The sequence below is a fragment of the Syngnathus acus genome, chromosome 15 (genome assembly GCF_901709675.1).
Source record: "Syngnathus acus chromosome 15, fSynAcu1.2, whole genome shotgun sequence".
In the NCBI taxonomy this organism is placed as follows: domain Eukaryota; kingdom Metazoa; phylum Chordata; class Actinopteri; order Syngnathiformes; family Syngnathidae; genus Syngnathus; species Syngnathus acus.
The window spans coordinates 8,185,573-8,212,621 of record NC_051100.1 but is presented as its reverse complement, the minus strand read 5'-3'; the positions used below and the strand labels follow the sequence as shown (position 1 = coordinate 8,212,621).

The 27,049-nt window shown below is 41.2% G+C and overlaps 2 protein-coding genes across 5 annotated transcripts in view; one reads left to right on the top strand and one right to left on the bottom strand.

The window, feature by feature from the left end:
- The first annotated feature begins 958 nt into the window (after window positions 1-958).
- slc29a3 (solute carrier family 29 member 3) lies at window positions 959-6,330 on the top strand. 3 transcript variants are annotated; one of them, XM_037271748.1, is made up of 8 exons: window positions 959-1,080; window positions 1,548-1,688; window positions 2,094-2,167; window positions 2,256-2,571; window positions 3,035-3,117; window positions 3,307-3,533; window positions 4,011-4,173; window positions 4,897-6,330. In XM_037271748.1, exons 4-8 carry the CDS (start codon window positions 2,290-2,292, stop codon window positions 5,498-5,500), a joined length of 1,359 nt encoding a protein of 452 aa, XP_037127643.1. In that variant the 5' UTR covers window positions 959-1,080; window positions 1,548-1,688; window positions 2,094-2,167; window positions 2,256-2,289; the 3' UTR covers window positions 5,501-6,330. The 3 variants fall into 3 exon arrangements, with proteins under 3 accessions (XP_037127643.1, XP_037127641.1, XP_037127642.1); XM_037271746.1 differs by having other exon boundaries at window positions 959-1,103; XM_037271747.1 differs by having other exon boundaries at window positions 959-1,103; window positions 1,486-1,688.
- A 6,572-nt stretch (window positions 6,331-12,902) lies between these two features.
- unc5b (unc-5 netrin receptor B) overlaps window positions 12,903-27,049 on the bottom strand; it is a 38,452-nt gene continuing 24,305 nt past the window's right edge. The window contains exons 2-17 of one of the 2 annotated variants that reach the window (XM_037271649.1): window positions 25,378-25,608; window positions 25,036-25,179; window positions 24,698-24,801; window positions 24,393-24,573; window positions 24,124-24,291; window positions 23,175-23,339; window positions 20,814-20,846; window positions 18,568-18,762; window positions 17,847-18,215; window positions 17,348-17,435; window positions 16,992-17,166; window positions 16,680-16,919; window positions 16,120-16,269; window positions 15,839-16,003; window positions 15,591-15,769; window positions 12,903-15,372 (exon numbers count right to left, since the gene is read on the bottom strand). In XM_037271649.1, coding sequence (XP_037127544.1) covers window positions 15,207-15,372; window positions 15,591-15,769; window positions 15,839-16,003; window positions 16,120-16,269; window positions 16,680-16,919; window positions 16,992-17,166; window positions 17,348-17,435; window positions 17,847-18,215; window positions 18,568-18,762; window positions 20,814-20,846; window positions 23,175-23,339; window positions 24,124-24,291; window positions 24,393-24,573; window positions 24,698-24,801; window positions 25,036-25,179; window positions 25,378-25,608 — 2,753 coding nt within the window. In that variant the 3' untranslated portion in view covers window positions 12,903-15,206. The remainder of the gene's footprint in view (window positions 15,373-15,590; window positions 15,770-15,838; window positions 16,004-16,119; window positions 16,270-16,679; window positions 16,920-16,991; window positions 17,167-17,347; window positions 17,436-17,846; window positions 18,216-18,567; window positions 18,763-20,813; window positions 20,847-23,174; window positions 23,340-24,123; window positions 24,292-24,392; window positions 24,574-24,697; window positions 24,802-25,035; window positions 25,180-25,377; window positions 25,609-27,049) is intronic. The other variant, XM_037271650.1, reaches the window with a different exon arrangement.

Here is a 27,049-nt window from a genome sequence, read left to right as displayed (position 1 = left end):
AGAATCAATAGGTTCATTGGCATATGATTTATGCCATATGTCATCCCTTCTTTTGGGGGGCAAGAAGCACGCCCACACCTGCTTTGAGCCTCTAACCATGGTCAACTCCAGAGTGGAAGAGCGTACACTACCTCTCACCCAAAAGTGATACCAGAGCCCAAAGCCATGTGTGCCGATCTAGTTGCACTTCCACATTTTGAATATAATTTTAGTTCAGCGAGGAGATCTAGAAAAATGAAATGATTGTTGGTTTTTCTTTACTAAAATTTAGGAACGTTATTAACAGTTATGATTTAAGAAAATACAAAAAAATTCTAAAGAGAAATATAGAACCTAGTAAGTAACAATCAGTGGTACTTTTTTTTTGAAATATTGCCTTTTATTAAGTGGGCCTAAATGTACTTTGTCTGTTCCTATATTGGTAAAAAAACAACTTTCAACTGAATATCTTTGCATGAATGCAGTGAAACTGTTCTAATGTAAGAAATAATTTAAATATCTTTCACAGCTCAGTGCCATCCTGTAGTCGGTGGTGACTTATTCTGCACTTGTCACGTGCCGTTAGTAACCTCAAAACTATGGGCAATGCACGAAAGCCAATACAAGAGTGCTCCTCAAATAGTTGCTCTTAGATATTTAATACAACCAGAAATTATGGCTTGCAATTTTGTAGTCTTTGTGCTTATACTGCATTTTTAATAGTAACTTTATTTTGAAGCGTCACCGGATCTCATTCTCAAATGTGGCATCCGGTGTATTTTCAGAATTACAGTAAGGGATTTTTTAGAGTATTAATGCATCATGTTTTACATCATTTCATCCCATAAAAAGAATTATTTTTACTGAATATAAACTGGTTAATAGTACTGAGTTCACAAGTTATGCGTTTTAGACAATGCAGTATAACTTGTAGTTATGATATGCCAATTCGCTGAAAAATATAACCGGAAATAAGATAGTTGTTGCTAGCAGGAGGAATGGATGCGAGTTTGTGTCACTTGTTTATCTGCACTCCGGACAAGAGTAGACGTGAGGGAAAAGATCCGTTCCTCTGTCACTGTGACAGAAGACATAAAAAAAGTTTGTGACCTAGCAACAATGAGGTATGTTTTATATTTGTAAATCACCATGACACTCGTTGTTTTAAACGACCTACCAATTTGTGTACAGTACACCGTGCATACATTTTATGGAATACATCAAACAAGTAGCTGTGTCGCTGGATAATTTTGTGCATTTTAATATTAACATAGTCATAAAAAGGCGTTACAACATTTACCTGAAACACGGATGCAGTTATGTTCATTGAGTACTGAAAAGGCTTCATTTTACTATCTCACTAAAGTGCCAAGTTTGCAGTCTCGAGTTTAGCGTGTCATTGCCTTTTCCAGGCTGTGTCATGTGAACAAATTCCTTCCTCATTGCTCCCATATATATACTGCATGTGATTTCATTTGTGCTGACTTGCCACTATGAATTCTGTAGAATCTACAGCAACTTTGCATTTGCCAGAACACTGAAGATGGGTTTGCAATGTTGCTTCTTAGCTTGAGAGTGACTCAGAACTTAAGACCAAAGCAAGAAGGAGTGGATCAAGAAAGATTACAATCTGTCGGCGGACGTGATCATCGACATAAATGATTTGGAGTGGATCTGGAAAAAGTATGACCCAACATCCTCCTGTGTAAGTCTGTTGCCTAACTTTTCTGTGCTTACTATATCTTGCTGACAAATTACAAGATGTCCATATGCTTGTGCATCAATTACTCATTTTCCCCAGGAGAAAGTATTTTTTTCACAAGTTTTTGAAGAATGTCCCCGTTAAACTGTTTCTTCCATAAAAAAAAAAAAGTGGATTTATTTGTAAGTGGAAAAAAATCGGCAGGGGATCAAATAATGATTTCCCCTACTGTATATATTGTAGCTTAGATAATTGGTCTCTGTGTGATACAGTACAGTAAAACTCTGAAGACATTAAATTTATAGCTCAATCAAAACATGCATTCACTGTAAAAGCAGAATTTATGATAATCTTGAATGGGATCTCATCAGTTTGCCCTATATGTTTGATTTTGTTTGTTTTTTGCTGCAGGGTGGTACACAGAGAAATCTGTCCAAGATAATGCTCCCACAACTTATATTTAGTTGGCTGGACAAGCACGGCACAGTAAGCGTCTTCAAATACATTGTGTTGGAGCCTTCCATGCCGAACACAATCTGTTTGTTCTTTAACACATCCTCCATGCAATTCTTAGATTTCTATGTAACGCTGTGCACTGCAACTTACAAATGGACGGAAGAGCTCCTGCGCACCCCAACCTCAATTCCACTTATGGACCTGCTGTCCTTGACAACTCCATTTCATCAGAGGATGAGGAGCGCGAGGATCAGACTCCATCAGTCCCCCTGGCCGTACGCTACGCGCCCGATGATCGCTACTATTTGGTCTACATCATCTTCTTCCTCATGGGCATCGGCGCTCTCCTACCTTGGAACTTTTTCGTCACCGCCAAGAGCTACTGGATTTATAAATTGAGCAGCACCACAGAGGAGCAGCGGTCTGACCTAAGTGTGAGTGTGACATTTAAGACGGATTCTACGTTTAGTTTATCTACTTAAACATGCACAATAGTGCTGTTGTGTCACAGTGGATGCATGTGACTTCGTAGCTGGCAACAACATTAGAAGCACTTCAAAAACTTGTCAAGGAGAATTTGGTCAAGAGTTAAAAGCAAAATGGCCAAATGTAGGCTACAGTAATGCTCGGTCAAATCAACACAGATTGGACTGAAGAGTTGGTAATTCAAGTAATTGATTTGCTTTTTTGACACAGAGCTCACATATAGTTGCTTACTCCCATTGTTTTTATTAGCATGTTATCATTTATCATAGCTTCTTTTTGAAGAGAACACAAAGGTGATCATTTCCCCTTTTGTTCATCAATGTGAATTTACACACTTCCCACTTTTATTTCTGTGTGCATATTCCACCAACTCCTTGAACAGGTGTGTTTTTCTTCTCCTTTTCTTCACAGGACTACTTTGAAAGTTACCTGACATTTGCTTCTACGGTGCCTTCAGTGCTGTGTTTGATTCTCAACTACATTCTCGTGAACAGGTCACTTGCATCAACAGCATTACATGCACTGAACCAATCACAAAAACCTCTTGAAACATTGTTGTAATCAAATATCACAATGGGGACTCACTCTAATAAATTACCCTAAAAAATGAGATTTTGCAAGAAGATTACATTCCTTAACTGAAATCAAATCCTGGTTGCGTTGTGGTCCCTTGCACTTTCCAGGGTGTCTGCAAATGTGCGCATCCTGTCATCCCTCTTGGTCATCCTGCTGGTGTTTTTGGCGACCACTGTACTGGTCAAGGTGGATGTGTCCCACTGCAGGCTGGAATTCTTTGTGGGCACACTGGCCAGCGTGGCTGTCATCAGTGGAGCTTCTAACATCTTCTGTGCCAGCATGTTTGGCATCAGTGGACACTTCCCCATGAAGATCTCTCAAGCGCTCATATCTGGTATGCACTTGAGGCTTGATTTGCTAAAGTTTTCGCATGCAACAATAGGTACAGGCTTGATTGCTCACGTACAGATGTGGAAGCTGATCTTCTAAGTCTGTGCAGCCATGCTGTCTGCCAAATGGGCAATGTTGCTGCACTGTTCATTTTGAGTGTTCTTAGATAAATGCTGTATATACAGCATATACAGTATGAGTCATTACAGCTTTTTATAACTTCTCGGGTACCAGTGCAAAAATCTAGTACCATTTTAAAACACACTTGTGAATTAAGGAATTTGCTAAAATTATGTCTTGAATATTAATTGATGACATAGACAAGGTAAGAAAAAGTGAAATATAAATATATATCATATAATAAATATAAATAAATATAATATAAGTTCAATAAAAAAATGTAATGTGTTCCGACAGAATTTTTTTACTGCCTAAATTTGTTTAAGTTGCATAGTGGTTTCAGCCACATTGTGTCACACAGGCCAGGCTATGGGAGGCACGCTAAGCGCTGTTGCATCCATAGCAGACCTTGCACTGGCAGAGGACGTGACAGAAAGCGCCCTGGCGTACTTCCTGACTGCAGACGTCTTCATCCTGCTCTGCATCTTTGCATACCTGTTGCTCCCCAAGCTGGCCTTCTCAAGGTGCACAAACACTCAGGGTAGATCCATACACCAGCTTTGTCTGTCATTCCCCTAAATCAAGGGTATCAAACTCTTTTTTTTCACGGGCCGCATTGTCGTCCATAGCTTCTTTCGGAGGGCCATTGTGACTGTCACCCCAAATAAATGTATGAGCACCTCATATTATACAGTAAAAGCTACAAAACAAACTGACAAATAACTCGTTTTCAAATCAGACAAGTAAACAATGGTCAAATATTTAAAAAAAAGATATTAAATATAGTAGATATTAGTGAAGACAATTTGCAATTTTAGTAATGACACACGAATATGATGCACAATTTGACTTCTCGGGCCACATAAAATGATGTGGCGGGCCGTATCTGGCCCCCGGGCCTTGAGCTGGACACCTGTGGTCTAGTCTGTAAAAAATGAAAGAAAAAAAATGCATTTTCTTTGCTCATGAACTCAATCAGATCTGCACAACATATTGAATTGTATTTTTTAATATTTTTTATTTGTACTGTTTTTATTTTGTGTTGTATTATTTTAATATTTGTTTCATTTTGTTTGCACGAACCTATTGGAATGGGTACGTGCTTTTTACAATTATTTTCTTTTTTGGTTTTTCGTACATTTTTAATATTCTCCTCTTTTATTATAACAATTTAGCCAGCGGTCCGAAAATAGATTGTGAAGATCACTGAAATATTTATTATGCATGTTGCTTTTCTCTTTATACAGATACTACTTGATGGCTGCCACAATCAGCATTCCAGGAGGAGGAGCAGCACCCACCCAAACACCTCCATTAAGACACATTCTCAGGAAGACGTGGGTTCTGGGCTTGAGTGTTTTTTGCGTCTTCTGCGTGACCATTGTGGTGTTCCCTGGGGTGTTGTCTGGCATCCAATCCGTCAACAAGGACAGCGGGAGCCCCTGGACCAACACCTACTTTGTTCCCCTCTCCGCCTTCCTCCTGTACAACGTTGCAGATTTCTGCGGCAGGCAGTCCACCGCCTGGCTGCAGTTACCGGGCCCCACCAGCCGACTTCTTCCCACGCTGGTTGTGTGCCGCTCCGTCTTGGTACCTCTCATCATCTTCTGTAACTACCAGCCCAGGGACCATCTCCATATTGTGCTCTTCACTCATGATGTGTATCCTATCATTTTCAACTGCCTGTTAGGCTTCACTAACGGCTACCTGGGGACTCTACCGATGATCTACGGACCCAAGGTTGTGCCCCGGGAGCTTGCGGAGGCTACTGGAGTGGTCATGACCTTCTTCCTCTCTCTGGGCCTCACTGTCGGATCTGTTATGTCCCTCGTTATTGTGCATGCAATATGATTATGTACTGTGATTATGAACCCCTGATAAGGAACATACCCTGCAGCGAAAAATGAAATTGTGTGCGTAATTGACGCCCGCCCTAGCAAGGGTTCCAATTGTCTATAGATGTAATTTTGATGCCTCGGCACTATACTGTAGTGAATTGAAGGGCCTCAATTCACTACAGTATAGTGCCGAGGCACCAAAATGCCACAAGATAGTGGCAACAACGCATTACTTTTAATGGATTAGTCTGAGCAAAAAAAAAAAAAGGCAAATATTGTTGATGAGAAAATATTAAATTAATATTGAATTAAATCTGTGAACGCCGATAAATCACACTGTTAATTCGGTGTGACGTAAGACAAAAGCTTTCGCATCGAACCAGGGAGGAGAAATGTCTCAAAGGGTCCAATTTGCACAATTTACTCAGGGGTGTGCTCCTTTTTGTGTAAAAAGCTGTTTGTTGAGTTCCTTTGAGAGGACAGTCAATTTATGCTGCAAAACAAGCGATTCCCTGACGACATTGTAGCACTACAAGTAACTCTTCTTCAGTCTTGCCCATGAATAGATAATGAATTTTTACAAAAATCTGAGGGGAATATACTCACTTTAGATACTGTAAACAACATGAGGAGCAGGTACCACAAGTTTGTGCAATCCACTATTACTATAACTCTATTTGTTATACTCATGGCATCTAATCCTCATTGTTTTTATATTACAATGTTATAGTTCGATCTTTTCTTTGTGTAATTTGCCAACATGTTATTAATGTTCTGTGTGGTTTACAATTGAAAAGTGGGTTCTACTTAAAACAATGGCCAAGAGAGGGCGCCAAAGGACAACATTGGGAGTACTACTGTCTTTACCGAAATACTTAGAACACACACATACCTGACAATAATTTTGTATTTTTAATAAATATCATGTAAATATATATGTTTATCACTTTTTACTAGCAGGGAGTAGACCCAAGTTACCGAAGACTACCTCAGTAACGGTCCAATGTTAATCATTAATCACATGGTACAATTGAGTCGCCTAAGTCAGTGTGTTTCTCAACCTTTTTTCATTCACGGCACACCTTTCATTGGAAAAAATCTCGAGGCACACCACCAACAAAAATCTGTTAAGTGTTACACCAGCTTCTATATTAAAATCAGTTATATTACAACAAAAGATGTAAAGTTCTATTCCTATATATGTATGGAGAGTCGAATAATTGAATAAAAATAAATACTAAACATTCTTTAAATGGTATTTCTTTTGTAAATGAAAGTGGCAGTTTTTGGAAAAAGGTTTTAGACAGTGTAAGGAATAAACTATTGAAAGTGATTGTGATCAAAATCCAAAAGAATCAATATGACTTTGTTTACTGTTTTAGACTAGCTCTATAAAATATTGCGACATGAAGAACAAAGTCACTTTTAAAGACGCTCTGCTGTTCTGACAACGGCTGAGTGGCTATCACAGTCGAGGTGTCTCGACTTGACTTGTGTATTTGATGTTGGTGAAAAATGAACAATCCAGGTTCTCCCGTTGAACTACATGCTCTGATTTCCGTCGGACGGAAAACGCACCACAGCCGTCATAGTGTCACTGTTAGTAAAAGCACACAGCAACTAGTGATTCCAGTTCTTTTAAGTGAACTGATCACTCAAAAGATTCGTTCAAACGAATCGTTCAACGAATCGCCCCCCCCCCCCCCCCCCCCCCACACACACTTGTGAGTGAACGATTCGTTCAGAATAACGATTTTCTTCAGTGAACGAGAGTGAACGAATCACTTCCTAAAGTGATTCTTTCTTTTTTCAGTTCATGACTTCAACCAGTAGGTGCCGGTAATGCACATTGAGGTTGGTGCCACCTCGCCGTAAATCAAAACGAAGAAGAAAATATCGTAACTTCCCGTTCACGAACGAGTCGTGAATTGCATTTCCCGTTCAACAACTGAACGGATCTGTAAGTGAACGAGTCAGTGATTTGCATTGCCAGTTCATCGCGAGAACGGATCAGTGAGGGAACGAATCCTGACTTTCCCGTTCGCGAACGAGTCAATGGGTGAACTGCCTTCCCGTGCATCAACGGATCAGTCAGTGATCGTGTTGCGTCTCCCTCCTGGCGTGGACTATGTAAACCAGAATGTAGATTTACGATTTGCCAACGAAAGAAAGAACCACTCACTGAAACAGCACTTCTTTTATGCACGTTTTCTCCAAGCTAACGGCTAACTTTATTGCATGAAGGGATGCGCCGTTATGCAACAACGGGGAGATTATGCTTCTCTTTGGGTAATCTTGATTTTATAACACTTGTAGTAGTTTTTAAATAACGTGTATGCATATATACGCCTAAATATTGTCATCCAATATATCTACTGCAATTTCACATTAGATTGCTGGTTTGAATTTTACTTTTAATATTATTATTATTTTCAAATAAACATTTATGTTAAAACTTGTCTGGTGTTTTATTCCTTGTTTTTTCATTCACCAATTAAAACATAAAAGTCAGACATTTGGTTAACTGCTTCATATGACAATGTTTTTTTTTTTTTTATTAAATGTTTTACCAGGTAAGCCAATTGAGAACACTTCCTCATTTACAATGGAGGCAAGGTGTGTGAAGTGTCTTGCCCAAGGACACAACGACATGTGACAGAGCTGGGATCGCACCGCCAACCCTCCAGTTACTAAACGAACGATCCACTCTACTGCCTGAGCCACAGCCGCCACACGTTTTATGTTGTTGTATGAGTTGGTGTCCCCCAAAATAACATGTCGGCATAACGTTTTTTTTTTCCAACCTTTTATTCAAACACATTCGGTATAATAACACCATCAACTACAATCCAACAAATACAAAATTAAATATCAATGTCGGCATAACGTGTGTCGGCTGGCATAGCAGCAACGCTGTCTGTCACTCACTCATGAATCTTCGCGAACAAACCTGAAAATGGTGGTGTACCTAATAGAGTGTCAGAATGATGTCACAGATCAAACAGCCAATCAGAGAGTGGGGGTGAGGGCGGGTGTGGCACTTTTCACTTTCAGTTCATTTTTGGCCAGGATTTTTCCCGAATGAACTGGCCTGTTATTCGGTACATCTGAAAATGTCAGTGTACCTAATAGATGTCAGAATGACGTCACAGATCAAACAGCCAATCAGAGAGTGGGGGTGAGGGCGGGTGTGGCACTTTTCACTTTCAGTTCAATTTTGGCCAGGATTTTTCCCTAATGAACTGGCCTGTTATTAGGTACATCTGAAAATGGCAGTGTACCTAATGGAGTGTCCGAGTGATGTCACAGATCAACCAGCCAATCAGAAAGTGGGGGTGAGGGCGGGTGTGGCACTTTTCACTTAAACCAATGGTGTCGACCTCCAGTCCTCGAGGGGCCGCGTTCCAATATGTTTTCCAAGTTACCCTCGTTAAACGCACCTGCGTGAAAAGTTTTAGCTCCTTTCACGTTCTGCAGGAGCTAAAAGTTTTCACGCAGGTGCACTTAACGAGGGAATCACACGGACACTCAATTAGGTACACCGCCATTTTCAAGTGTACCCAATAACAGGCCACTTTATTAGGGAAATATCATGGTCAAAGGTCACAGGTGTCACGCTCTAGTCCTCGGGGCCGCGTTCCAATATGTTTTCCAAGTTACCCTCGTTAAGTGCAGCTGCGTGAAAAGTTTTAGCTCCTTTCACGTTCTGCAGGAGCTAAAAGTTTTCACGCAGGTGCACTTAACGAGGGAATCACACGGACACTCCATTAGGTACACCGCCATTTTCAAGTGTACCCAATAACAGGCCACTTTATTAGGGAAATATCATGGTCAAAGGTCACAGGTGTCACGCTCTAGTCCTCGGGGCCGCGTTCCAATATGTTTTCCAAATTACCCTCGTTAAGTGCAGCTGCGTGAAAAGTTTTAGCTCCTTTCACGTTCTGCAGGAGCTAAAAGTTTTCACGCAGGTGCACTTAACGAGGGAATCACACGGACACTCCATTAGGTACACCGCCATTTTCAAGTGTACCCAATAACAGGCCACTTTATTAGGGAAATATCATGGTCAAAGGTCACAGGTGTCACGCTCTAGTCCTCGGGGCCGCGTTCCAATATGTTTTCCAAATTACCCTCGTTAAGTGCAGCTGCGTGAAAAGTTTTAGCTCCTTTCACGTTCTGCAGGAGCTAAAAGTTTTCACGCAGGTGCACTTAACGAGGGAATCACACGGACACTCCATTAGGTACACCGCCATTTTCAAGTGTACCCAATAACAGGCCACTTTATTAGGGAAATATCATGGTCAAAGGTCACAGGTGTCACGCTCTAGTCCTCGGGGCTGCGTTCCAATATGTTTTCCAAGTTACCCTCGTTAAGTGCAGCTGCGTGAAAAGTTTTAGCTCCTTTCACGTTCTGCAGGAGCTAAAACTTTTCACGCAGCTGCACTTAACGAGGGAATCACACGGACACTCCATTAGGTACACCGCCATTTTCAAGTGTACCTAATAACAGGCCACTTTATTAAGGAAATATCATGGTCAAAGGTCACAGGTGTCAAGCTCTAGTCCTCGGGGACGCGTTCCAATATGTTTCCAATATGTCCATTGGTTTGCTCTGCCAACTTGGGGGCGGGGCCACCTTATGTATTTACACATAAAAACTTCCAATTGTTTGCATACGCATACAAAGCAAGGTTGCGATTCTAAAAGCACATCTAGCTAAGTGCTCTCACCTGGACTCGAACCAGGTTCATACCGAGCGAGAGCCCGTGTCACTAACCAGTCGGCTATTTCAACCTGGAAATACCCGTATGCCTTCTTTTGTACTAGTGATGTGCATTCCAGTTGAACTTTAGAATCGGTTCACTCAAAAGACTTGTTCAAAAGAATTGTTCACCGAATCGTTCGCTACACTTTCTTATTTATGCATTTATTTATTTTAGTTGATGGTGTTATTATACCGAATGTGTTTGTGTTTGAATAAAAGGTTGAAAAAAAAATCCGTTATGCTGACATTTGTTATTTTGGGGGACACTAACTCATATAACAACGTAAAACACATATTGTCATATAAAGCAGTTAATCAAATGTCTGATTTTTATGTTTTAATTGGCGAATATAAAAACAAGGAATAAAACACCAGACAAGTTTTAACGTAAATGTTTATTTAAAAATAATAATAATAAAAGTACATTTCAAACCAGAAATCTAATGTGAAATTGCAGTCGATATATTGGATAACAATATTTAGGCGTAAATATGCATACACGTTATTTAAAAACTACTATAAGTGTTATAAAATCAAGATTACCCAAGGAGAAGCATATTCTCCCCGTTTTTGCATAAAGGCGCATCCCTTCATGCAATAAAGTTAGCCGTTAGCTTGGAGAAAACGTGCATAAAAGAAGTGGTGTATCAGTGAGTGTTTTTTTCTTTCCTTGGCAAATCGTAAATCTACATTCTGGCTTACATAGTTCACGCCAGGAGACGCAACACGTTCACTGACTGATCCGTTGATGCACGGGAAGGCAGTTCACCCAATGACTCGTTCACGAACGGGAAAGTCAGGATTCGTTCCCTCACTGATCCGTTCACGCAATGAACTGGAAATGTAAAATCACTCACTCACTGACTCGTTCACTCACAGAGCCGTTCAGTTGTTGAACGGGAAATGCAATTTACGACTCGTTCGTGAACGAGAAGTTACGTCATTTTCTTCTTCGTTTTGATTTACGGCGAGGTGGCACCAGCTTCAACGCGCATTACCGGCACCTACTGGTTGAAGTCATATGAATTGAAAAAAGACTCAACTTTAGGAAGTGATTCGTTCACTCTCGTTGACTGAAATAAAATCGTTCTTCTGTACGAATCGTTCACTCACGAGCCAACACTAGCCAACACCAACAACTCTTTCCAGTGTTGCACTTCTACACATTATCTGATTAATAAACACCTAAATAGTGTATTTGAGCCTTTTTGTCATTGTCTTGGAAGCCGTATTAATTTATTGTACAGTGAACTTTACTTCACTTTACTATGAAAACTCCTATCATCGAGCCTGTGAGTCACAAACGTATTTAATGTTAAAATGTGAATCCTAAATAATACTTTTAACAATAAACATATTCACTATCATTGTTTGTCTTTATTGATAATTTAATTTTAAAATGAAAATTCTCAACAAGGTGTGTGTGGAGCGTGGACAAGGGGACAAAAATAACAAACCACACAGAGGCTACTTTTAAACTAAGAAATATAATTTATTGCATAAAAATTATATTTAGTTACAGGTAAGAAGGCTAGATGTTTATTTACAATTGGAACTTTTACAGAAATAAAATGTCACTGAAATACATTTTTTAACATATTTTTGTAAAAATGTCTTTTTCTTTTTTTTTAAAGAAAGAAAGTCTTTTTGAACAGGAACAAAGAGAAGTTTAGTCTGTTTGCAGCAACATGTATCAGAGCTACACTGAACAATCCAAACGATCTGAGAGAATAAATACTGGTCTACACGATCCAGTCTCTGCAACAAGAAAGCCACTGACAGCGTCCACGACCTTGATCCAATTATCCAATTCAGAACGTTTCACCTCAGAAAAAAAAGCATTTCTGCACCACTTGTAGTTTGATACAAAATCAAAAACCCTGTTTGTGTTATGCTCTTGTTTGAAAAAATAGAATTCTTCCAGGAGGCAAAAGAAGTCAAGATGCTTTTCTTTTCTTTTGCGCTTGCATAGCACTTAGAAATGTGCACCCCACTTAACCCCTGCACACACGCACACACACACGTTCAAGCATTGGGTAGATCATCTGAAATGTCCACACGAATACACGTATAGCTGATAAAGGTGGGGTGTGAAGGGTTGGCCGCAGATAAAACAGCACACGCACACACGCACACGCGCACACGCGCACGCACACGCACACGCACACGCACACGCACACACACACACACACACACACACACACACACACACACACACACACACACACACACACACACACACACACACACACACACACACACACACACACACACACACACTAATTCATTCAAGCAGTGACATGAGTCACTGCAGAAGGAGGGATACTTTCGGTGTTTTGGTTTTGACATTTCAAAGATAAAAACACTTTTTTGCGAACATTGTTACAATTCCATATGTAACAGACATTCTCTTGTGACAATAGCTGAACACAGATGATGAAAATAGCATGAAGGTCCTGGCCACAAAACAGGCATTTTAGGAAACACAAGAGGGGGGGGGGGCATTGAAAAGACTTAGATGTAGATCAAGTGTTGAGGTAAAAGTCTGTTGTCTGCCTTTTTTATTCAAGGCCTAACTAATCAATTATGACAAATGTATCTATGAACTCCAACGACACAGTCAAGCATCTCTTCTGACGTACAGTGGAACCTCCAAAGTGGAACGCCTTAAAAGTGATACAAGTGATACCTATATACTCTTGGGTAAAACAGAGTACAAAAAAAATAAATTAAAAAAACAGCTCTGTGAGCATGTAAAGACTGTCTTACTTATTTACCAAGCAGATGCCAACATAAATAGTATGTAGACAAAGGCATAATGGCTAATGAATAGCATTAAAGTGACCGGAGAAATTTGCCAACAAACGGCACATTCGTTATGTTACTGCTGCAAAATTAAGAAAAAGGCAGTGAAGGTCCCCAATTATGTGAAATCCCATTAAAATTCATTGCAACCACAGAGCAGAGGAAACAATATACATGGCTGAGTATTGTTGTATGCCCTGCTCGTGTGCGTTAAAGTAACATGTTTTTTTAATATGATTTAATTGGTTGGTTTCATTGAATTGAATATATCATTTTTGTTTTATGCATCGGTTTTACTCTCTTAAAACGCAAAAGGACAGTAACAGTAAAAAACCTGAAGCAAGGACACTTGCCAAGTTTGAAAAATTGTAAGCGAGAGAATCATATTATTTTGTTTTCCTCAAAATGAAATTAATATCGACTCCGATTTTTTTGACAGGCCGAGAGGGAGAACAGGCACTAAGGAATAATTTGTGCGTTTATTATAAGTTCAAACGTCTTTGAAGCATGTCTGGGATGTTACCGCTCTCCGGAAAACATGCTGTACCTTTTATTCTTTTTTTTCCCAATATTTTTACTTTTGCTGCAAACTCAAACGGCACAATGTTTCATTTTTTTATTTGTATGTATATTTATCTTTGAATACATAAACCCCACTTGTTTTTCTGATGCTACCTGCACAATGTTTCCTTTGATTACGGTTATTAATATAAATTTTCTTGAACTATGCATATGAATAATAATTAAACAAAACACAGTAACAGTATTGTTCTGCGAACACCTTCCCGCTCCCTCTCTGAGACTTTATTTGACTTTGATTCGGTTCCGTTTTTATGCAGCGTTACCTCACCTTGCTGTGAATAAGGAAAAGCTATAAGTAATTATCACACCTTCGAAACGTTGATAATTGCCTATAGAAGCTACAAGTTGGTGGCAAAGCACCACTTTTATTTTAGACAGGGCTTTGGCGTGAGGCACCAAAACAGAGAACAGCCCAAAAATCGGAGTATCCGTAGAACACTAAACTGATAACAGTTAAGAATGTAAAGTTTTATTGAGCCGACAGTTTGATTCTGATCCATTTGAAATAATTTCGATTGGGAAAACCAGTTTTGAAATCAAATCGGCGGTTAATCTGCATCTTGCAACAGCTTGTGTTCGACTTTGAAGGCTCCTCTGTCTCACGCTGGAATGAAAACACATTAAAAGTACAAAATGGTGTTGTTCTCAATGACTTAGTGGCCCGCTGTGTGCTTAAATCTACTACATGGCCTGCTATACTGTAGTAGAATTAGTACACAGCGAAACAAAAGGAAAAAGAGAACGGCAATGATAAACAATCCCAAATATGGATGATAACTCTAAGAGCGTTCCCCAAAGGAAACTTTTAAAGGATGACCGGAAAACTCTTGCAATTTATTCTCAGCGGATGGGAGTGCGGCAAAGTGGGAGGAGAGATTACACACAAGCACCCCCTGCCAGTTGCAATGATATAGAGTGGCCGCCAAGGCTTTGAGGCATTTTGTTAGTACAATAGAAACAGTCACTCGTTGTACTCGACGAGATAAGAGGAGCCCAAAGCCAAACTCTGAAAACCTGAAAGGCTTCCTTTCGTGCTCGTTTGATTCATCCGCAACCAATAAACCGGAGATGCGAGCCGGTCTTGAACGAGTATCGTTTAATGGCTGCTCCACTATGCTGGGAGTGCGCGTCGGCAGCCCGAGGTGCTCTCGCGCACGCCGATGGAGATTTGCATTGGTGACAAAACAATCAGGCGACTGGCCCGAGGTGTGATGGTGTTCAATCATGCACTTCCATGCTGCTACGCAAACACACGTAATCCCACGTCTGCTTTTGTCATACTTCAGGGGGATGAACACATTGTTTTGTTTTCTACCCTGAAAGCAGCTCCATTTATATACAGTACACAAACGTGGTCATTTTCAGACTTTTAAACTAGTTTCAAACGTCGACATCGCTTTGGAGGATTCAGGCCGAGCGGTGATGGAAATGAGTTGATGAAGACGTGTCGAAGAGGTAATAGAGTGCGTGGAAAAGGAACGGAAACGCTTTGCCATCTGTGTCACGGTGGACATGTTCATCGGCATGTTTATGATTAGTCGCATTTATGTTCTTGTTCCTCCGGCCATCAACAATCCCCATCTGTCGTCATGACGACGAGCACCTCACTCTTGCCCATCTCTTCGAGTGCCGTCGCCAGAGAGACCAGGTCTGCGTCGCCTTGGTGACAAGCTTCCCATAAGTCCAGGAGAACCCCTGTAGGGCTGGGCTTTGTTGCAAAGTAGTTCAAGTACCTGAAGGGGGTACAATTATACGACAAATCAGTGGAAACTCCATCACAGGTACTTTGTCTGTGGAACATTTGGAACGGCCAATTTCATATTATTTACAGTGCCTGGAGGGAGGTAGTGTGCTGTAAGATTTTTTTTTTCCCAATGCAAAATATGTGCCTTGGCTCAATAAAGGTTCAGAAACACGCTAATTGATCTGGAGAGAATAAAGCTGAGCTGACCTGTCAAAGCCTAAACTGCATGCCAGTAGTCTCCAGTCACACCCTCGGGCGCTCGGCGCGTCCAAACTGGCGCAGATCTTCTGGCGGATAGAGCAAGGCAGACGGAAGGCATATGGTCCTACTTGAGAAGAGGGCAGGCAGGAGCCTGTTGAGGGCAGCGGCGAGTGAGGCGGGAGAGTCTGCAGGGTTGAGAACAAGAGGATCTCTTAGAGATGATCTCATAGAGCGTAAGTGATAGGTAACATTACCTCCTGGATGTCAGTGTGCAGCTGAAAGATTTGTCCTTCGCCTTCCACTTGTCGCACACAGATTTTACAAGAAAGCAGAGACACAGCCAAGCTGCTTCTCTCCAGGCTGAAGGTGCAATGCAGAGGTCTCTGACTGCCACTCCAAATGTGATAGAATGGGATCTCCTGGTAGAAATAATATTTCATTACTAAGGGACGTCTTTGCCTTGATTGACTTTGTGTCGCAATGTCTGCACGTTATTATTAGCATTGTGTTCAGATAGAAGGCTAAGGTGACTCACCTGGTACTTGGCTAGTAGTTTGCTTCTCCAGTGAGTGTGAGGGATGTCATGGATGGACAGACGCAGGTTGTGGTAGCTGTCTTTAAACAGCAGCGGTTTAGGATCTTCTAGTATCACCCCACCGAGACTCCGTTCCAGATCTAGCACCTCCTGTGTGGAGAAAATGCTTAGGGGTTGAGTTCCAGCATTGATTTTTTTTATTTGAATACTATTAAATATATTGAATACTATGCTACTACGTGATTGGATCCATCCATCCATCCATCCATCCATCCATCCATCCATCCATCCATCCATCCATCCATCCATCCATCCATCCATCCATCCATCCATCCATCCATCCATCCATCCATCCATCCATCCATCCATCCATCCATCCATCCATCCATCCATCCATCCATCCATCCATCCATCCATCCATCCATCCATCCATCCATCCATCCATCCATCCATCCATCCATCCATCCATCCAAACAAAATGAACAACAAACAAAGGAAAGGAGGATGATACAAAATAGAAAAGTCAACAGCTGATCTAGAAAAGTGACCCCATTTCCCACCTTGAGAGCATGAGGGGTGTCATGAATGCAGTAAACACGAAGGCTGTAGTCCAGGGAGAGGCAGGGCGCTCGGGGTGCGAACAAAGCCAACTGAAGGCGCTTGCAGGCCGGTTGAGGGGGGCACGACTGACCCACCAGGCCATACGTGCCCAGCTGCTCCATGAGAACATGACAGCACTCCTCCTCCAATTGCAGATAGCACGGCGAGGACAAGCTTTCCTCTCCTACTGTCAGCACCTCCTAGGGTTGAAAAAGAAGTGAAGCGAGTCTCAATAGAGACCATTGTGTCATCTCGACACGAAGCAGTCTCACCTCCCATGCTCCCTGATGGGTCTGCGTCTTCAGTGTGAGTGTCCAGTCAGGTGTTGGCGTGTCTAGCTGGGCACAATGCGGCAAGGTGAGGACAACGGGGCGATTGAGCAGCAAAGCAGATGGACCGCAGCTCACTGCGGGGCTTAGCACTGTCTGACCGCCCTCAGATGGCAACCTATCAACGCCACACAAAAGCGGCCAAAACGTCACACTCAAAGAAAACAAGCGTGTTTTGTTGAACCTGACATGTCTAACGTTCAACAGCAGATGAGTCATAACACATTAGCAACTGAAGTGGGATTGACGAGCGTTGTGACACACAGGTCGCAAATATAGATGAGATCACGGACACTTACGTCGTTTTCTCCCATTTGCTGATAATGAGGTACATCTCATAGAACTTCCCCTGGGGGATGGTGCCAGGCGGGACCAGCAGACTCACGCCTATGGGAGAAGGTGTTTTTTTTTTTGTGTAATCTAGGACGGACTTGTTCACATAAAAACATTTCGTTTTTTTTGATGCCACAACAAGATTTAAAAATTCCAACCAAAGATGATGCAGTGTTTTTTCTTTTTTTCCCCCTATTTTTCCAAATGAATGTTGAGATTCATCAAAACTTGAAAAAGAAAAATGAGCCAGACTGTGAAATCACTGACAAACATGATATTTGGTGGATATGTCTTTCATCATTAAATGAATGAAAAACTGTCAAGGACCTTTGGCTAGAGGCATGCAGAGTGAGGGGTCACATTAAAAATAAAGAACTCTTCATCATATTGTCTCCCAACTTCAGGACCCTGCTCTGCAACGAGTTTTAGATGTCTTAAATTTTGAACAAATTTAACGCTTGCTACCTGTGTTAGGGATGGTGAGGCGCCCCCCAAGGTGCCCCAGGGTGGCGCTGGTGCTAAGCCCAGGCTCTCTGGACAGCGTGTGGCTGTGGAACTGTCGCTCCCTCCCACCAGTGCCCACTGACTTTAGGCTGAGGATCTCGCCGTCTGCTGAGCACATATCAGCCGGGATCTCCAGCGAGGAAAGCGTGGAGGAGTTGTACACCTTGATTTTGAGGCTGGGCAGGGGGTCCAACAGGGGGGATGTGGTCATGGGGATTTTGTGATGGGTTTCGTTAACACTTTGCTGCAAGGAGTAGAGCGGGCTGCGGAATGCTCCCGCTGTGGCCGTCAGGTCGGGAGGAGCAGACGGATGCAGGGTGCGGAGGTTATCTGCGGACACACGTACACAAAATAGAGAGAGCCTATTCTCTTATCTGCAGAAATAAAAGCGGCCCCAGCTGAGAGTGCAAAAAAGGGATGCAAGCGAAATGGATTAATGTTGCTAATTAATATTTGATGGCTGGAACAAGAGAGGAGATACCATGACAAATGCTCTGAAGTCTAAAAAATGTCATGTGGTAAAGAAGATAATGGTGTCATGGTATAAAAAGAATTTCTGATAAAAAATAGGAAGCGGCGCCGAAAGTAAAATAAAATGTGAAGATGTGCTTCTATGAGCAAAAGGAGCCAAAATAGGAACTAAAACTGTGTGTGTGTATATAATTTGTGCGTGTCAACTTACCTTGTCTGGGAGGCTTGTAGTTGCCTGGGTGAAAGGCAGCGGCAAGGGCAGAAGAAGAGTCTGTGATGTCTCCGTGGAGGTGGCTGCATCTGCGGCGGTATGCCAGCACGCCTACGCACAGCACCAGGATCACGCATAGCAGCAGAGCCCCAACCAGACCAGCGTAGACTGCTACACCCATCTCTGGCGCCAGCGCTACAACAAAAAGTTTTAACGAGGTTAACAATTGTCGGTCGTGAGAGTACAGTCAACTTTCAGCTTTCACCACAAAATTTCCCGAGTGTATATTTTTACCACGATACATTTCCCACTAACCGTTTTTGTTATAAATAAACAAAATGCAGAAATTAATTATGCAATGCCTAAACTGTGGAGCATGAAGTAATATATGAAAATGAATTTGAGATGTAGGTAATCAGAAAATATTTTTTATGAGTGCAGTGCTAATTTATCTCTCTAAAATAATTTTAAAAAGTTTATCAAAATTTTAACTCGGTCAATAAAAATAATATTATAATAACAGTGAAAAATGAGACAATAATAATAATAATAATGCATAGTAAAATATAATAAAAATAATAAAGAAAATTACTTTTACAGTAAGCGAATGTCAAATATTAAAACTAAACTATAAAACCTTTGCCTAAGTAGTAATCTAATTATTTTCTGTGAAGATAGTTGTACTCAAGTATCGCATACACTGACCTTTTATACCTATATATTTTATACCTTATACTGTTTAGTTGACATGGTCCACAATGAAGTTTAAGTCTATGTTGACCCTGACCAAATGTACTATTAAACCAATAGGGGAAACAAAGTAGACTTTGATTAAAACAGCTCAAAGGCTGCTAGTGTGAAAGCACCCTACTTAAATTGTCTTTCATGTACCAGAGAAAGTACATCTAAGATGTCCTGATTAGAGTTTGATAGTTTCACTAAGAACCTGGAGGAGCACTAAAAGTGAAACAATCACTAATTGAGGTGGAGTCAAGTATAGCTTTGGTTTAATTTTAGACATTTAAAATGAGGACAGAGGATTTTCCTCCTCCATCTGCTTCTTTGGAATAACATTGAAGAGCTGATCACTTCACAGACTGGAGGTAGGGAGGAGGAGGCAAAGCAATCCCAGCGACCCGCACTACTTCTAGCCTGCATGGGATTTCTTGGATCTGCCAATATTCCTGCTGGGATGTTTCCAGTATTCCATTGGATTTGTGTTTAAGAGGATCATGCAGTAAAGCAAAAACGACTAAGAGTCAAAGACGTAACAGCAACATGGATGAAGAAGTTGGCCTTATGTTCACCTGCTCCCCACTGGGCTGCATTTCCTTCCATTCCTGCCGACTGATTGCTAGTTGAGATTAGACGGCTCAACGCGGCCTCCTCAATCCTGACTTCTAAAAGCAGCAATTAGGAATAATTGCTCTTTTATTTGCTCCTTGTCTTACAGTTGTGAATTGTAACTTATTATCTTAAAGCCTCAGTGATAAAAAAAAAAAAAAGAATCTGTTGACAAACAATGAAGGTGAAGGCACTGAGATACTTGCAGCTTTCTGATGGCCATTTTTGCCAGCTTTTTCCAACACCCAGAATCATTATTATTATTATTATTATTATTATTATATGTCAGTCTCATCGTATTTCTTCAGTGTGATAGGAACTATGGCTGACGAATGTCAATATGATTAAAAAGAAAATATTGAGGGGAGATAGATATGGTTGTTATTGGTTTAGAGGGGAGAGGAGGAACAAGACAGAGCAAAAGTTGAAGTAGATGCAGGAAATGAGCAGTGTGAAGGAAAAACATGGGAGGCGAGCTCGCTGAAAGAGAAGCCGCCTCCATGCTCGTGGCACGATGGAGACCAAATCCGACAGCCGTCGGCATTTATTACGAGAAACGGAACAATAGGGAATTAGGTGCATTACTAAAGCTGCACTCCCCTGAGCCCATGTCACATTGCGCTAAAGGAATTAGCATCACTTTAACTTTAAACCAAATCACAGATTAGCTGAACAAATCAACCGTGCTGTCTTTCCACTTCACAGCATCTTGTCATTTGGAGCTGCTGACTGTTTTGTTCATTTCACAATTTGGTTTTATGATTAATTCTCAATTGCAGCAAGCTGTCATGTGAAGGTGAGAAAGGAAGGTAAGACATAGATGTTGAAATCTTACAGATGCCGGACCAAACATCGGGTATGAAAGCAATAAAAAGTGATGTCACGGTGGTGATTGAACTTACGATGGCTTGCATGTTCAATAGAAACCTTTTTATCTGTTTGAACAGAAGAAAAAACAGAAAAGAGAAAAAATATGAAATGAATGGACTGCACGCTATGCAAAACAAACACTAACAGAATACAGAGAAAAATAAAATACTAATAGGGCTACATTAAAAAATATGACTGAATATCCCTATTCCAAGGCCATTGTATTTCTGTTTATCGAGAACGGCAATCAAAAGGGGTCAAAAATGACGAAACAGATGGTGGCAGGAGATGGCTTTGTATGTGGTCCGTGAAGGACATGATTGAAATAGCGGGCGTCCAGACTGTTAACAACTTTCTATGCACCCTTCATTCCATTTTATAAACATCACATCCCACTGGCAGGAGCATTTTCTATATTATATTACAACACCAACAATTATTTACAGAGTGGGATGGGGGCTACAACTTGAGGGGGAACTTTAAATTCAAAACAAGAAGAACAAGATGGAAAACTTTGTGTGTATCTATGAGTGCTGTCATATTATCGTAGGAAAGAATGTGTTTTAATTGTATTTTATTGCGTTTCTTTTGTCGAACTGACTGACTTGAATTGAAACCTTGCAGGTGTACCCAATAAAGTGACCAAGTCTAAATCTTTGCTGGGTGTTTGCCTATCACTCCCGTCCATGCAACAGTGAAAGGGACATTTATGATAGCTGTGTTTGTTTAGCCTTAAAGGAAAGACACGCAGAACAGTCAAATAATAACACTTGAAACGATAAAAACATATTGATCAGTGATCTTGTGGATGCCAAGTGACTCATTCACAGAACATCTACAGCAGAATGCGTCTCATCTTCCCTCTGTGTCACAATAACTTGAGTGCATCTTTTCCTAGCGACCTCAGGAGACGTGTTTCGTTCGCTCACAAAGTGTATTTGTCTAATCTGCTTCCCTACGCAAAACAGCGTGGGATTCTCAGACTGAAAGTGAAGCTCAATATTTCCTCAGACGACGCATCTGATCCCCCAGTTGCATTTAAAGAGCTTTGTCCGAATGCTCGGGCGTGTTGCTTTTGTGTCTTGGTATATGTGTCCTCTGTAGATGTGTGTCTTTGAGTCTAATGCGCTGTCAGCTGAATCTCTCCCTGCTCATCACAGGGCGCACATTTGGTGTCAGGGCGGGTCTGACTCATTCTCATATGCGTTCCACCGCGCTAATTTTCCGACTGTGATGTGTCATGCTTTTTTCTCTCACCTTCTCTCACTCTCCATCTGTCCTTTTTAGATGTGGCTCATCAGCCTTCTTACTTTGCTTCTTGTAAACATCTGTCTAGGGCACAGGTGTCAAACTCAAGGCCCGGGGGGCCAGATACGGCCCGCCACATTATTTGATGTGGCCCGCGAAGATAAATTGTGCATCAAATTCGTGTCATTACTGGAATTGCAAATTGTCTTCACTTTTAATAATATCTTTTTTTAAATGTTTGACTAGTTTTTACTCGTCTGATTTGAAAATGAGTTATTTGTCAGTTTGTTTTGTAGCTTTTACTGGGTATAATATTGTGCTCATACATTTATATGGGTTGACAGTCATAATGGCCCTCCGAAAGAAGCTATGACTACAATGCGGCCCGCGAAAGAAATGAGTTTGACACCCTAGACCACATGTGTCAAACTCAAGGCCCGGGGGCCAGATACGGCCCGCCACATCATTTTATGTGGCCCGCGAAGACAAATTGTGCATCAAATTCATATGTCAATATTAAAATTACTAATTGTTTTCACTTTTAAAAAAATAGATCTATTGCTAGCAATTTTTATTACCATTCATATTTTTAAAATATGTTAACGGTTTTTCTTAGTCTCTGTTTTGAAAACCAGTTATTCATCTAGTCATTCACTAGTTTGTTGAGTACCGTACACTATATATAATTTGAGACATTCAGACATTTATTTGGGTTGGCAATTTCAATGGCCCTTCGAAGGAAACCATGACTATGACAAAAATAAGTTTGACACCCCTGCCCTAGACTCTAGGGTGTTGCTATTTTTTCTTCTCATGGCTCTCTGCAGGATTTGTGTTCTTCCGAGCTACTTTCACACATTTTCTGTACAAAATCACTTGGACATGCACTGCACCCTCTAAAATGGTCTGACTATGAAAAGAAATCACTTTCTGAAAGATGTTCTACTATCATTTGAATGACCACCTGGGGCAACAAATATAATCGAAGGGGATTTGTCCTGATGGAGGCCTTAGAAAATCTATATTCTCTCAGATAAGAAGCAATTGAAACCCTGGCACAGATTTATTACGTATTCATGGTCCAGTGGAAGATTTAAGGTTGAGAAATGAGTTCAACGTTTACTCAATCCATTCAGGTTACTTACTGCGCGCACAGAGCCCCTCAGTACAGTTTTTGCTCTCCATCATGCTCCCGCTGCAGTGCTTGCCTCCATTTCTGGGTGGGGGGGCTTGGCAATCCCGGCTTCTCCAGTGGGTGCACTCTGTACCACAGGCAGACCATTTTGCCCATTCTGTCCAGCCTCCATCCACTAGAATGGCACAAGATACTATGTAAGAACATTAATCAGAACAGCAATGAATTAAGCATGACTTTCGTACTAGTACGACATGACATAATGAATATAATATGTAAGAGATGACAGTGCTTCATTTAGCAATTTGCAGATGCCTTTTATGGTTTCATTTCTGAGTCATGGTGGTCTGGTGGGCAAAGCAACAAGTGTGTGTCACATTTAATTAACACAGTGGTCCAAATGTGAATGACGAAATGAGAGCAGTTATACAGTTACAGAAATGATGATGCAACCTAATTGGTGATAACTTGATATGCATCCAAAGTTTATTATTTTAAGCAGAACTTTGTATTGATCACTCCCGTGGTCAAGGCAGGAGCAAATAAATAAATAAATAAATATGGTTAAAAGAATAAACGAACGGCCATAGAACATTGACATGGGCAAAAACAATTACATGGCTGACTGAAATTTGAAGCTGGGTTTATTTATATATATAAAGAAAAGAAAATCAGGGTTTAAGAGTATTGTGAACCATTGCATGCGTGCAGATTTCATTAGTTCTGTTTTAGTAAGTTTACAAAAACATATTTGACTAACAAGCCATTATTGTATCATGAGCAAATGTCAACAGTTTGCACATGTGCTGATTAACCAATCGAAAATAATTACAGAGATAGGTTTTGTGGCGGCACCAGTTATTTCGAGTAACTGCTTAAAATATGATCTGAAATATAAATTTCGGTGTCATTTGAAAAGCAGTGTGACAAAATAAGATGGATGAGATGGTCATGCTAACCTGGACACAGTGTGGTGCAGGTCACTCTCTGGAAGGGTGGGCCTTCACAGAAGGCTCCTCCATTGAGAGGGGCAGGGTTGGTGCAACTACGTGTTCGTCGCTGCCAGCCCCGCCCACACTTTGTGTTACACTCAGACCATTCTGTCCACGAGGACCAGCCGCCGCTCACTGACATACAAAGACAATAATAATGCTATGGTTTTGAAGCATTTGAATATTTTGTAATATCCAGAATCATTGTGTAGATAAGTTTAGGAAGTTTGTGTTACCGTAAACAATGACACTTGCGGTGCTGCTGCGTCTTTTGGCCACCACATTCCGAGCCAAGCAAGTATAGTTGGCCGTGTCTGAGAGTCGGGCCTGTTTGATTATTAAATTGTGATCGATGGTAATCAGAAAGTTGGAATCTTGCGAAGGGTCAATGACATCTTCGTTTTTCAGCCAGTCCACCTTAAAGGAGACAGAACCTCATGATTTAAACTTGATACATTTATGGAAAACATTTTGTCATACAGTTCTGGGATTCTTGAAATGTATAGTGTTTGAATTATTTCAACCAGCCAAAGAGTTGTACCTCAGCGGTGGGCATGCCTTCTGGGGGGCGACATTGCAACAAGACTTCCTGCTCTAGTCGCACTTCCCGCCCCAGTGGCTCCTGCTCAAAGTTTTTCCTCAAGTCTAAAGGGCAGAAACACAGATCGGCCGTTAGCCAAAGTTGCTTTGCGACAGATAAATGACATCGTCTCCCTCACATCTACAGCATACTGTTTCAAGCTGTCACTTTTTTTTTTTTTTCCATTTGTACCGTCACAACAGGACTGTCAATCACAAGGCAACTCACGGCGTTTGACAGCATGTTAGTCAGTTTGCATGTATGGTTGACAAAACATAATAAAGGTGCCAAAAACTGACAGGCAATTCGGACGTAGGCGCGGTTGCTCTTGGTGGTGCCGGCTGAGCTCCAGGCTACACACTGACACCAGTAGTCCTCCAACCCGAACAGCTCCTCAACTTGGGTCCTGGAAACTGAGATGTCCACCTCCCTCACCACAAGGCCTGCGGGGAGACGGCGAAAGAGCGCGATAATGCACATCGACAATGAGTTGGCTACGGGCCAAATGCAGTTATCGTGGACATAAAACTTTGAAGGAGCTAATGGAACATGTAGTTGAAAATGCAGTTTGTAATTGAGTATGCTGTTTAGGTCTGTAAAATATAAGGTGACATTGCTGTGTTTTGTTCTTTGAGATTCACCTGTAACCTGGTCCAAGCTCTCTCTTGTGACATGGTCATTCTGATTGACCCACTCCCCGTTGCACTTGAAGTAGATCTGTGTGGCTGGTGACGCCCTGCACCGAAGCTGAACGGGCCGGTTCTTTACGATAAAAGCATCTTCTGGTTCAAGCAGGAATTCTGGGAGAGGTTCTGCTGGCGCTGATGGATACGAGTCTGGAAGAACCTCGCCATCACTGTAGTCGCTGCTTTCTGAAAATATTGACATATATAGGGCTGATTAAAAGGATTGTTGTTTTCCAGAAACACTTCAGCATTTATATGAACGGCTGTTCTCTGGTTCTGTCTGCCAGAAATCTGGAGACCTCAGCAGTCCATATTTCTAAATAAAAGCGGAGTGAACGACCTTCATTGGATAGGCAGCGCTGATCCTGACATTATCCGGTGAAATGCTCAATACGACACATAGCCACTGACATTTTGCAAAGGCTTTTTTTCCTAGTAGGAAAGACACAATTTCCCACCCTCTTGGTTGTTTAGAATTCTGGAATCAACTCAATGCAATTTCTTTTAGAACCCTGTCCAAAAGAACCACTCTGTGGATTTAAATTGCGGATGCAGGAGTTTGGAAATAAAAGACTCTGAAAAGTCGGTCATGTGTTCTCCTTTCGTGTACGGCTGCACTGGTAGCACTCAGTCACTTTCGTTTCTTTGTTTTATTAAGTACCCATTGTCTGTCTAGTATGGTGTAACTATTTACAGAGCCGATGCACCCTGCAGTGGAAATGCAAACCTGATTATAGAAAATGGAGATTAAAAAAAAATACAGTTTGGTGGTGAAGTAAGAGGGAGGAATAATATTGCACTTGATGGAGTCATCATTTTGTATTCCAGCCTTATAGCAGACGACGGCAGCAATCACACTGCATGCATTTGTAGATGCATTTTAGCAGATGACAGTTCCAGTGGTGCATAAACAAATTCCATTAACCAGTTAAATTTGTCATTCCATTTAGCTTTTCACATTCAAACACGGTAATATCACAATCCCACGGCTCTCCAACTTCAATTTTGCATTACGGATAAAATAAAAAAATGTTTGGAGGCAGATATTTGGAACAGGTACATTTTGATGGTGTTATAAATGTATCAAGCCCAACATGATGAGTTATTCCACAACTCTGGAACAAGATAATCTACTTAGTGTTACAATCTTCTATTTTTAGGAACACAAGGAGTTCTCAAGCAACCACCCTCTAGCCCATTTTCCCCCCTGACAGATTTTTTGCTCAGACATTAGAGCAAAGCAAAGCGGAACACAGAAAGCGATGGCAAGCAGGAGTGAGAATTTGGAAGGCTCTTAAGCCAAGATCAGGCCGAGTCTAATGAATGGTGGCAGAATAGGTGAAGTGTTCTCTTGTAACCTAAAGTCACCCATTAGTCAGTCATCTCAAGTTATCCATGAATGTCTACGCAAGGAGTCTGTACGGGCAATTTTTTTTCATAACCTGTAAGTGCAAACGGAACCCACAGGTAATACTTAAGTTGATGACTTGGACCTTCTTGCACAAAAACACCATTAATGGGCAGCTGGTGTCATGGGCTCCCTTTTCACAAAGAAATTGAATTCGCACTATAAAGACATACCAGTTATTATCCTCCAACATTCAAACATGCTCAACAAAAAGGATAT

What these genes read in the sequence shown, in the direction of transcription:
- slc29a3 (XM_037271748.1), top strand. Translation starts at nt 2,290, where the DNA reads ATGGACGGAAGAGCTCCTGCGCACCCCAACCTCAATTCCACTTATGGA. An exon ending in AACTACATTCTCGTGAACAG is followed by an intron (nt 3,118 to 3,306) that starts GTCACTTGCATC and finishes TGCACTTTCCAG; the next exon opens with GGTGTCTGCAAATGTGCGCA. An exon ending in CTCTCAAGCGCTCATATCTG is followed by an intron (nt 3,534 to 4,010) that starts GTATGCACTTGA and finishes TGTGTCACACAG; the next exon opens with GCCAGGCTATGGGAGGCACG.